Source organism: Pelophylax lessonae (assembly GCF_965119305.1).
Source record: "Pelophylax lessonae genome assembly, chromosome: 5".
Taxonomy (NCBI): Eukaryota; Metazoa; Chordata; class Amphibia; order Anura; family Ranidae; genus Pelophylax; species Pelophylax lessonae.
The window spans coordinates 241,322,637-241,335,332 of record NC_138772.1 but is presented as its reverse complement, the minus strand read 5'-3'; the positions used below and the strand labels follow the sequence as shown (position 1 = coordinate 241,335,332).

The following is a 12,696-nucleotide window of genomic DNA, read 5'->3' as shown; positions in this document are numbered from 1 at the left end:
GATGAGTGATGGTGTAGCAGTAGAAACAAGCCAACCAAAAGAAAATGTGGAAGGTTAACCAAACAAGTGACTCCCATAGGGGAATATGTGAAAAAGAATTCTCAACTAATAGATTATATTTTTTCTAGATACATGAACTGCCCCTGCTCCTGATGAAGTGATTAATCACAAAACGCGTCGAGCCTCATAGAAAGCAATTTCATTTTACTATTCCCCATCCTACCATGTATTCAATTGCATTACTGTTTTAATTATCTTTGTGTCAGATGTACACTTATGTCTATACTCATTATGAATATATGTACACTTTTTTTTTTTTCATCAGTGCCTTTGTTTCTATTGTATCATCTATGTATAATCCATATCCTCTTACTAGGGATCGACAGATTATCTGCAAGGCTGATATATTGAGGGCTGATATGCACTTTCCCCGATATAGCGGTATCGGCCCCGGAGGTTACTGATATTGTCATGACGTCATTGCGTATGTTGCGCCTCTCCGCACTGGGACAGCTTCTGCCTTTTTAGGCCGCCTCCCGCAGTTGCATCTGGAGTCAGGGAGTCTCGGGACAGTGAGAGTGCAGTGCACACAGTGTGTTTAACACAGCCGCCATACATACACCCACCCACAGCTGCCCGTTGCCAGCCAGCCACCCACCCACAGGCCTGTGCCAGCCACAGGCCCTGGGCCTATACCAGCTAGCCACCCACCACAGGGTGCCAGCCAGTCAACCACCACAGGGTGCCAGCCAGTCAACCACCACAGGGTGCCAGCCAGCCACCCACCACAGGGTGCCAGCCAGCCACCCACCACAGGGTGCCAGCCAGCCACCCACCACAGGGTGCCAGCCAGCCACCCACCACAGGGTGCCAGCCAGCCACCCACCACAGGGTGCCAGCCGGCCACCCACAACAGGGTGCCAGCCGGCCACCCACCCACCTCACGGGGCCAGCCAGCCATCCACCAACCACAGGGTGCCAGCCAGCCACCCACCAACCACAGGGTGCCAGCCAACGAGCCAGTTTGTTTTTTGTTTTTTTTTTAAGCCTATATTCAATTTAAGTAGTGTCTTTCAAATTTCAGTGGAGATGGATGCAGATAGAAAAATAGAAAGCATGGTCTGGGACTATTTCTCATCTCCATCTCCGGGAAAAGCAGCAGCAGTGTGCAACACGTGCACAAACAGTGTAAGCATGGGATTAATAACTGCAAAAACCAAAAATACGTCTAATCTTTGGGCCCATCTAAGAGTTCATCATCTTGAATTGTATCATGCAGGACAGAAAAAACAAAATGAATCACAAGGTGAATCATCCCTATCCCAGGCAACAATAACAGATATGTTAAAGAAAAAAAAACAGGTGGCTAAAATCTGATGGAAGATCACAACTGCTGGACCGAGTAATCACAGAGATGACGGTCACTGATAACCAGCCATTTACAATTGTGTCTGACTCTGGATTTAAGCGGTTGATGTCCATAGTTGAGCCAAGGTACACACTGAAGAGTGACAAGTATTATCGAACTGAAATGCTGGGAAAGATTCACCAAAAGGTCATTAAGAAAGTAAAGGCTATGCTGAAACCAGAGAATGCTGGCAACTCACTCTCATTCATGACTGACTGCTGGTCAGGACAAACAGAATGACTAATGAGTCTTACATGCCACTTCATTGACAGCGGATGGACAAGAAGGCATTTGGTGTTGAATACAATAGTGATGCAAGGATCCCACACCTAGCGAGTGATGCTTGTGCTTTGAGACAACGGAGCGAACATGGTCAAAGGAATGAGACTTGCTGAAGTGTCAGACCTCAGTTGCATGGCACACACCCTCCAACTTGTGGTAAATGATGGTCTGTCAAACCAGAGAGCTTTGCTTGACATAATTAGCATGCTGATGAGGTGTGCAGGCCATTTCCACCATTCAATCCTTGCCAAGCAGCGACTGAGGGGCATTCAGGAAGACCTTGGCCTACCCAAAAACAACTTCATTAACGCTGTTCCAACACAGCTGCCCTGCCCTATAAAAAACACACACCAGTTCTGGGTTTGCTTTTCACAAGAAGCATTGCCTGATGTGAATGTTGCCTCTCACAAAAAAGCTCTCAGAAGACCTACGATTAAGAATTGTTGACTTGCATAAAGCTGGAAAGGGTTATAAAAGTATCTCCAAAAGCCTTGCTGTTCATCAGTCCATGGTAAGACAAGTAGTCTATAAATGGAGAAAGTTCAGCACTGCTGCTACTCTCCCTAGGATTGGCCATCCTGTAAAGATGACTGCAAGAGCACAGCGCAGACTGCTCAATGAGGTGAAGAATCCTAGAGTGTCAGCTGAAGACTTAGAAAAGTCACTGGCAAATGCTAACATCCCTGTTAACGAATCTACAATACGTAAAACACTAAACAATGGATTTCATGGGAGGATACCACAGAGGAAGCCACTGCTGTCCAAAAAAAACCATTGCTGCACCTTTACAGTTTGCACAAGAGCACCTGGATGTCCCACAGCAGCAGTACTGGCAAAATATCTGTGGACAGATGAAACCAAAGTTGAGTTGTGTGGCGAAAAAGAGGCACAGCACACATCAAAACCTCATCCTAACTGTGAAGTATGGTGGTGGGGGCATCATGGTTTGGGGCTGCTTTGCTGCGTCAGGGCCTGGAGGGATTGCTATCATTGAAAGAAAAATTAATTCCCAAGTTTATCAAGACATTTTGCAGGAGAACTTAAGGCCATCTGTCTACCAGCTGAAGCTCAACAGAAGATGGGTGTTGCAACAGGATAATGACCCAAAGCATAGAAGTAAATCAACAACAGAATGGCTTAAAGAGGTTGTAAACCGAGAAATTTTTTTTTTTTCTTTACATCCTGAAAGAGAAAGACATAATGAGCTAGTATGCATCGCATACTAGCTCATTATCAAATACTTACCTTAGAACGAGCCCCCGCCGCGCCGCTCTCTTACCTCTATGACGGGCGACATGTACAGTCGCCCGTCTTCCGGGATCGCGGCATCCGGCCATCTGATTGGCCGGAGCCGCGGTGACGTCACTCCCGCGCACACGCGCGGGAGCCGACGGTCACGGCACAGGGCTCTGAAGGAACGGCACGATCGGCCGCTCAGAGCGCATGCGCCAGTGACGTCACTGGCTGCATCAAATGTAAATATCTCCTAAACGGTGCAAGTTTAGGAGATATTTACAGTACCTATAGGTAAGCCTTAATATAGGCTTACCTATAGGTACAAGTGTCAGAGGAGGGTTTACTTCCTCTTTAAACAGAAGAAAATACGCCTTCTGAAGTGGCCCAGTCAGAGTCCTGACCTCAACCAGATTGAGATGCTGTGGCATGACCTCAAGAAAGCGATTCACACCAGACATCCCAAGAATATTGCTGAACTGAAACAGTTCTGTAAAGGGGAATGGTCAAGAAATACTCCTGACCGTTGTGCACGTCTGATCTGCAACTACAGGAAACGTTTGGTTGAAGTTATTGCTGCCAAAGGAGGTTCAACCAGTTATTAAATCCAAGGGGTCACATACTTTTTCCACCTGTACTGTGAATGTTTACATGGTGTGTTCAATAAAACATGGCAACATTTAATTTGATTGCAAAGGAAATTGTGATATAAGTAGGGCTGTAATACGGGGAGGAGGGCTGTGATTGCACAGAGGACTGTGTTGTGAAAGGGGGACTGAGGACACTGATGTAGAGGACTGTGGTGCAAAGGGTGGGGGGGGGGGCAGCGGAGCTGTGATGTGAAAGACCTGAGTCATAGAACAAACATGAAGTTTGAACCTTTTGCAGAAAGTACATTTCATTGCATGAGTTTTAATTCAGTACCCCTGATCAGTACTCCATATGTAGAGTTATAGGTCTTTACAGAGTATTGGGGAAGCAGAATAATAGTAAAATATAATTTGCTGTGTGACCAGGAATTAAAAGCTTTTTTCTTCACTTGCTTTTTTTTTTAAAGCAGAGCAACTAGTGTTTAGAAGCCTTTTTTACACTTAGTCTTACAGTTTGCAGGGGCACACATTTCTTCACCCAGCCTCTTAAAGCCTAGTACTGTACACACAGGCCGAATGTCGGGTGGCATTCGGCCCGTGTGTACTGCAGTCGGTCCGACAGAAGAGGTATGACCTACAACGGTCTGCTGATCAACGTGCTCAGCCAAAAGTTGAGAGTGCTGACCAGAGTGTTCTGGGGGGGGGGGGGGGGGAGCGCTGTACGAACGTCGCATAGTTACTACAGCAGTTTCTCACGAGCTGTCAGTTTTTTTTTTTTCATTTTCGACCTTATGGGTTGAATGAAAAAAAAAATTACTAGTGTGTACCAGGCTTAACTCCTTCCAATCGTGTATATCAGAGATGTATAAGTAAGATGGAGTGGGAATGTTTTCTAACGCAAAAAAGACCTGTTATGAAGAGTAAGCAGTGTAATGGGTAAATGGGTCATTCTACCCAAAACTTTGGTAGCTGCTGGGCAGAGAAATCCCCTGACAGGTTATTCTTTCTCAGAGTATCGATTTTTGAGGTATTTAGGCGGTGAGTTTTGGGAGTCTGCGCAACTGCTATGACCATTATGAATGTGTCCCAATCTTCTGTTGAATGTAATTTGAACACCTAATAGTGGAATCTTGTTTTGACTGAATCCAACATTTTCCAGCTATAACTAAAATATTGCTTTCTCTTACGTCCTCCGACAGTCGCCGCCACCTCTAAGTCATCACTATTGGGTATTGTCATCTGCTCCGCAGGAGTAGCTAGGCATATAGACTTAGTTAAAAACAAAAGGCATTTGCATGTATACACCCCTGGGGGCTGTCCCATCTGGTCAATACCCCCCTGCAGTGTCCACTCCCAACTCAGTTTTAATTTTCATAGCATAGGAGTAGTTAGGCTTTCCCTGTGCTGGGGCTTCGCTCTCAGCCTATCTTCCTTTTTATTTGATTTTATTGAAAAATGTCAGTTTTTCTTTCTTTACTAGCTGTTTATTTGGTCAGCTTTAGTTTTTAGTCGACTCTTCGGACAAGATGGTCATGCGGTGCTGGGATTCGGACTGGCCGCCCTGGTTCACCAGGGCACAGAGGGTCAGATGGACCCCCAGCCCGCCATCGAGCGTTCAGCTATGGTTCGCCCTGGCATTATGAACGACCCATCCCTTCGCTACAGGGATGCAGCTGTGAGGTGGCTACCTCACCGGACGCATCTGCGGCTCAGCAGTGCAATGTCCCTAGCAAACGGCACTCCCTGTCAGATGAGGACAGCGGCTTTCCGTTCTGTGAGGCTCCCCACGCCATCGGGTGCAGGTAAGTGCTTCTGTGTGGGGTGGCAGTCCTGGTTGCTGTGTGTCCCCCATGTCTGTGCCTTGTGTGACCCCCTGCTGCGATCCCTGCGGGGTTCGTTTGTACATGCATAAAAAAACTGGCGCAACAGGACTCAAAAATGAACCTCAATAGCCTCCTAAGAATATTATTATGGGAAGGTGAACGGACCTGGATGTTGTGTGGCAAAGTCCAAAAAGTCCATAAACACCGGTCTGTGCACTCCAGAAGGCTGCTGACTCTCAAGTGGAGAAGAAAACTTGCAAGGTACTGGAAAAGAAGAACAGCGCCACTCTAAGTGCAATAGACTCAGTACTTTATTAGACATCTACCATAATGGGTACTCACAGGATAGAACGAATAAAAACATGGTGAATGTGTTCAAAAGATCGATTGTTCCGGTGCCTGGGCGAGGAGGGGCTGATGTGCTCCAAACGAGTCCGTCCGACTGCGGGAGTAAGCAATGTCCGGACCCCGAGGACACCTGCAACGCCTCAGGTGGCGGACTTCCGGGTTGGGCGTAGAACGCGCGCTCCTTCCTCAGGCCTCTTTACCCACCTTTTAGTTATCCTCATAATAAAACTAAAAGGCGGGTAAAGAGGCCTGAGGAAGGAGCGCACGTTCTACGCCCAACCCGGAAGTCCGCCGCCGGAGGCGTTGCAGGTGTCCTCGGGGTCCGGACATTGCTTACTCCCGCAGTCGGACGGACTCGTTTGGAGCACATCAGCCCCTTCTCGCCCAGGCACCGGAACAATCGATCTTTTGAACACATTAACCATGTTTTTATTCGTTCTATCCTGTGAGTAGCCATTATGGTAGATGTCTAATAAAGTACTGAGTCTATTGCACTTAGAGTGGCGCTGTTCTTCTTTTCCAGTTCGTTTGTACATGCGCTGTGTGTGTGTTGAGGGGTCCCCTTCCCTGGGTCACTTAGGTGTTTGGGGGTGCAGACTGTGTATGGGCCACGGCGGGGTAACGCCGCGCGGTCCGGCATTTTTTACACACTGGGCAAGCATGTGAGCTCCTCTATGGGCGCATCTACATGCTGAATTGGCGCCAATCGCCGCCATTTTTGCGGTGACCGATCGGTCGGTCCGGCCGCATGTCGGCGGCCATGTTGGTGGAGCCTCCCATACGTTTCTATGGGGCAGCCATTTTCCCTGGGTCATGCAGCAGATTAGTTCAGCCTACTTTTCACAGCACTTCCTCTTTCCTCTGAAGCAGGACAGCGGTGGCAACGCTCTGCGGGGGCTCTGCAGGTTATTGCTCTCAATATTTCTCTGTACTGTCGCTTCTGGTTCAGTTTTGTCTCCTTCCTGTTTGGGGGTCTTTTTTCTCTTTTATAGCTGGAGCGATGGACTGCGCACTCGCATCGCTTTTAAGGGGACAGCACCTTAATCTTGCACTGTCCTATTTTTTCTCACCTGAGCATGGATTCTCAGGATAGCAAATTTCCACCAGCCCTGGTGGGGGCCCCCAGTTCTCCTGTGTCCCCTCTGAGACCTGATTTGGCCGCTGTAGTGGCGACTTTGGTGTCTAATATGAAAATGCTGATGGCTGAACGTGCTGCTCGTAAGAGGCCCAGATTGTCCCTCTCCTCTGATTCAGATGGTGATATGGCTGCTGCTGCTGCGAGCGTGCCCTTTCCGGGGTCCCGCTCATCCGTGGACCTGCAGGGGTCTGAGGGGGAGGCGGAGGTAGAGGGGGTTGATACCTCCTCCCCGGGGTCGCCCGAGGAACGGGCGACCATGGATGAATTGATTATTTCTGTAAAGGACACTTTACATTTGGAGGATGAGCCCAGCCCTCCGGGTGTTGTCTTCTTTTGGGACGCACAGGACCCGCAAGTCGGCACAGGTTTTCCCCTGTCCCGCTGAGTTTTATTACACTGTTAATGAAGTGTGGTGCACGGTAAAGCGTCCGTTCGTGGTGCCTAGTCGGTTCAAATTGCTTTATCCCATTGCACCGGCTACGGAATCGCGCTGGTGTGTGCCACCGCAGGTGGATCACACGCTCGCGGTGCTGAATAAGGCTACATTGGTTCCTACGGAGGATTCCCCGGTTTTCCGGGATCCTACGGACCGGCGTTTGGAGTCTTTGGCCCGCCATTCCTATACGGTGGCGGGCTCTCTGCTCAAACCTATTTTCGCGTCTGTATTAGTGGCGCAAGTGGTTGCTGACTGGTCTAAGGTGCTTAGGAGCAACCTAGTGACTGATGGTGTCCCGCCTACCCGGCTGGACATGGTGGACCAGATCCACCAGGGAATCGTGTATCTTTGTGATGCGGCCTTGAATGAGGCCCCTCTAGTAGCACGCCTCTCTAGTGTCGCGGTGCTCAATCGCCGCCTAATATGGCTGAAGAGCTGGTCGGCTGACCAGTCCTCGCGGAAGACGGTGGCGGACTTTCCCTATGCTGGCTCTCGCCTTTTTGGCGAGGCGTTGGATACCCTGGTAAAAGGCGTCATGTGGGGCAAGAGTACTATGCTGCCCCAGAACCCGAAGCACAAGCCCTTCCGGGGCAAGAGGAGTTCAGCGCCTAGATCCAGTCAGGGTTCCTTTCCTTTCGGAACCAGTCCAAGGGCAAGCCCTTCAAGTCCCAGGGAGGACAGAAGAAGCCCTGGGCGGGGAAGCAGAAGTCAGGCAATACCGCTACGACAGGCCAGTCCACTTCTGCCTGAAGGTGCGCCCTCACCCGTCTCTGGGGTGGGGGGACGTTTGTGCGGTTTCCTTAAACCTTGGCTACTCCGGATTTCGGACAGGTGGGTTCAGGAAATCGTTTGGTCGGGTTACAAGATCGAGTTTCTTTCCCGGCCAGCGGACAGATTCTTCCCCTCGAATCTTCATTTGCCTCCGGGGCGTCTACAGGACTTGCCATGTGCGGTCCAGGACCTCCTTGCTCAGGGAGTGATCGTCCCGGTGCCTCACCGGGACAGGTTTCGGTTTTTATTCCAATCTGTTCACTGTGCCCAGAAAGGAGGGCAAGGTGCGTCCTATCCTGGACCTGAAAGCTCTGAACCGCTTTGTGCGAGTTCGAAAATTCCGTATGGAGTCTCTCCGATTGGTGGTGGCTTCTCTGAGCCCGGGAGAGTTCCTGGCTTCAATAGACCTCAAGGATGCGTACCTGCATGTCCCCATCTTCGAGGGTCATCAGCGGTACCTTCGGTTTGCAGTCGCGGGAGACCATTATCAGTTTGTGGCGTTACCTTTCGGTCTCGCTTCGGCTCCAAGGGTCTTTACCAAGGTTCTAGCGCCGGTTCTGGGCCTACTGAGGGCTCAGGGCATTGCGATCCTGGGGTATCTGGAAGACCTCCTCGTCAGATCGAGTGTCAGTCAGGACCTGGTGCGCGATCTGTCCATCACGGTCCGGACGCTTCAGGAGTTCGGATGGACCATCAACGTTCAGAAGTCATCGTTGTCCCCTTCGGTTCGCCTTCCCTACCTGGGAATGATTCTGGACTCTGCTCAAGCGAAGGTGTTCCTGCCGGAGGACAAGCTCCGGGCATTGCGGGACGAGATCGGGTCCCTCAGGGACGTTCCAGCATCATCACTCAGGACCTGTATGCGGGTCCTGGGGTTGATGGTGTCGACCTTCGAGGCGATACCCTTTGCTCAGTTCCACACGCGGGCCCTCCAAGCGGAGGTCCTGGCCAACTGGGACGGACAGGCTCAGTCCCTGGATCTGCATATCTCCTTGAGTCGTCAGACAAGATTGGCTCTTCTGTGGTGGCTCCAGTCCCCGTCGGTGACGGGGGGCAAGTCATTCCGTCCGTTGGTTTGGATGGTGATCACCACGGATGCCAGCCTGTTGGGGTCGGGTCCTGGGCACCCTGTCTGCCCAGGGCACTTGGTCGGAGGAGGAGTCCTCCCTTCCGATCAACGTCCTGGAATTGCGAGCGATCAAGCTCTGCCTTCTACAGTGGTCGGACCGTCTAAGGGGTCGTCCTGTCCGGGTACAGACGGACAATGCTACCGCGGTGGCTTACATCAACCACCAAGGGGGCACCAGGAGTGCTCGGGCGGCCCGGGAGGTGTCCGACATTCTGACTTGGGCCGAGATTCATGTCCCGGCAATCTCAGCAGTTCACATTCCGGGTGTGGAAAATTGGCAGGCGGACTACCTGAGTCGCCAGGCCTTGGACCAGGGGGAATGGTCCTTACACCCGGAGGTCTTCCAAATGTTGTGTGCGAAGTGGGCATCCCCGGACGTGGATCTGTTCGTGTCTTGGCTAAATCGAAAGGTGGGAAGGTTCGTGCCAAGAACGCGCGATCCGTTAGCGGACGCCTCGGATGCGTTAGTGGCCCCTTGGCATCAGTATCGTCTGTGTATGCCTTTCCTCCAATTCAGTTGCTGTCCAGGTTCCTCCGCAGGCTAGCCTCGGAGCCGCACCTGGTGATTCTGATAGCGCCGGACTGGCCTCGCCGGTCCTGGTACGGCGACGTGGTTCACCTGGCAGTGGCGCCTCCGTGGCAACTGCCCATGCGGGAAGATCTTCTGTCTCAAGGACCGATCTTCCATCCTGCTTTACAGTCGCTGGCTTAAACGGCCTGGCTGCTGAAACCCAGGTCCTGAAGGACAAGGGTCTCTCCCCTGAGGTTATCCCTACGCTAATCAAGGCTAGGAAGTCCTCTTCTGGTAAGATCTATTACCGTACTTGGAAGGCTTATTTCGCCTGGTGTGAGTCCAGGGGGTTTTCACCTCGTTCGTACTCGGTGTCAAGAGTGTTGGCTTTCCTCCAGTCTGGAGTGGATCAGCGGTTGGCGCTGGCCACAATCAAGGGTCAGGTGTCTGCCCTGGCTATTCTTTTCCAACGCCCGGTGGCGTCTAATTCTTTGGTCCGCACCTTCATTCAAGGTGTGCGACACGTGATTCCTCCCAGGAAGGAGCCTTTACCTCCATGGGACTTGAACTTGGTTCTGTCCGTGCTACAGCATGCTCCCTTTGAAGATATCAGTGAGATCTCTTTACCTCTGCTGTCAAAGGTCGCCTTTTTGGTGGCGATCACTTAGGCTCGCAGGGTGTCGGAGCTGGCGGCGTTGTCTTGCCGCTCCCCTTACTTGGTGATCCATAGGGATAAGGTGGTGTTGAGGACACTTCTGTACTTTCTTCCCAAGGTGGTCACTGAATTTCACCTTAATGAGGAAATTATTCTGCCTTCGCTTTGCACGAAGCCTAAGCATCCGAAGGAGATTGCCTTGCATTCTTTGGATGTTGTTCGGGCGATCAGGGTTTACCTGTCGTCTACTGAATCCTATTGTAAAACGGATTCCCTGTTTGTTCTTCCTGAGGGATCTCGGAAGGGCATGGCTGCATCCGCAGCAACTATTGCCAAATGGATCAGACAGACCATTGAACAGGCTTATGCTTTGAAGGAACGGGTTCCACCCTTCCCTGTTAAGGCGCACTCTACTAGATCTGGGAGTACGTCCTGGGCTTGTTGGCACAGGGCCTCGTGGCCCAGGTGTGCAAGGCTGCGACTTGGTCGTCGGTGCACACTTTCTCAAAATTCTACAAAGTAGACGTTCAGGCATCAGCTGATGCTTCCTTTGGCCGCAAAGTTCTCAGTGCGGCAGTGCCATGAAGGACCCTTGGTTTTTTTATGGGTCCCTGGCTGTTGGTGTTTGCTGTTCTGGGCGGTTGCTCCTGTTGAGCATTGTTATTTTTCTGTTGCCCAGTGGGTTCCCTTACAGTGTTGTAAGGTTCCTTTCTCTGATATGGGTACGATGTTGCCCTTTTCTACGGTTGTGTATCCCACACCTCATGTCTATACTGCTTTGGGACATCCCAATAGTGATGACTTAGAGGTGGCGGCGACTGTCGGCGGACGTAAGAGAAAACTGAATTTTTGTAAAATCTTACCTGTAAAATTCCTTTCTCTGAGTCCTCAGTCGCCGCCCCCGCCCCTCTATGGGGTTCTTGTTCTTACTGCTATGCTACCAAACTGAGTTGGGAGTGGACACTGCAGGGGGGTATTGATATTGACCAGATGGGACAGCCCCCAGGGGTGTATACATCCAAATGCGTTTTGTTTTTAACTAAGTCTATATGCCTAGCTACTCCTGCGGAGCAGACGACAATACCCAATAGTGATGACTTTGAGGTGGCGGCAACTGTCGGAGGACTCAGAGAAAGGAATTTTACAGGTAAGATTTTACAAAATTCAGTTTTTGGGAGACCGTTTTTATGAACTTTTTTTTTTATTTTATAATTTATATACTTTTTTTTTTGTTTGTATAGGAATACATGAAGACTATCAGTTACCTTACTATGATCTTGTTCCATCTGACCCATCAGTAGAGGAGATGAAGAAGGTGGTTTGTGAGCAGAAACTGAGACCAAACATTCCCAATCGATGGCAGAGTTGCGAAGTAAGTAATATTTAAAATATGTAAAGCATTTGCAAATCAAAGGGATTTGTTTTGGGTAGATGAAATATTGTGAGGTTAATGTGACCCTGTCACCACACCACACACAAGATATAATCAAGATAAACACATTTTCTCTATCGTTCATTGACGGACGCAGTCTTCTGATCTTCATATCAGTAGGGTTATACTGCCCCCTACAGGAGTAGGACACTAGGCAGACATTAGGCAGAAAAAAGTTCTGGCTACGCCTATCGGCAGTCCCAGGGGGTATACCCTCTCTCCCTGCTATAGCATGTCAATTTTTTCTCGATAGTTTTTTCTAGCTTTTTCTCCAGATTTTCTCTTGTGAGATCTACAAGCAACTATGCTGGATCTGGGCAATAGGCTGGATATATAGATCAGTGTTTCTCAACTCCGGTCCTCAGGGCACACTAACAGGCCAGGTTTGCAAGAAAACTGAAATGCATCACAGGTGATATAATTTTCTGCTCAGTGATTGCAATATTCTAGTCTGCATCTCCCCAAAGTAATACATAAAATCTGGCCTGTTAGTGTGCCCTGAGGACTGGAGTTAAGAAACACTGATATAGATCCAGTGGTCACCCCAGCCGGCCAACGAGCGCATGCAGACCTTAGCTCTGCACTAGGTCGGCCGTACATAGTCCCACTGGACGGGGACTGGCTCTGCGAGTTAAGCATCTCGCCAGGTCGCATACAATCTAGGCCCAGGTCGCAGCGTTTCTATTCGGCTGACAGCCCCCCCCCACACTTCGGCGGAGAGGGGTTCTGTCAGGAGATGGCGCCCGCCTGTTCCTGTTATGGTTAGTAAATGTTCCCCCCTCTTCCCCTGGTGGGTTTTGAGGTGGACGCGGGCCCCTCCCTAGGACAGTCAGTCCCTCTCACAACCTCGGGTTCCCCTCTGTCCTATCACGCACCGCCCACCTAACCGCCCCCCCTCCCCTCACTACGAGGAGCTATTGGGATGTTTGTGACTACTCCC

At 50.4% G+C, this 12,696-nt stretch overlaps 1 protein-coding gene across 1 annotated transcript in view; it reads left to right on the top strand.

The window, feature by feature from the left end:
- The window catches only part of TGFBR1 (transforming growth factor beta receptor 1), a 325,401-nt gene that overhangs the window by 290,991 nt on the left and 21,714 nt on the right, over positions 1-12,696 (top strand). Inside the window, exon 8 of the mRNA XM_082258755.1 lies at positions 11,566-11,696. Coding sequence (XP_082114881.1) covers positions 11,566-11,696 — 131 coding nt within the window. The remainder of the gene's footprint in view (positions 1-11,565; positions 11,697-12,696) is intronic.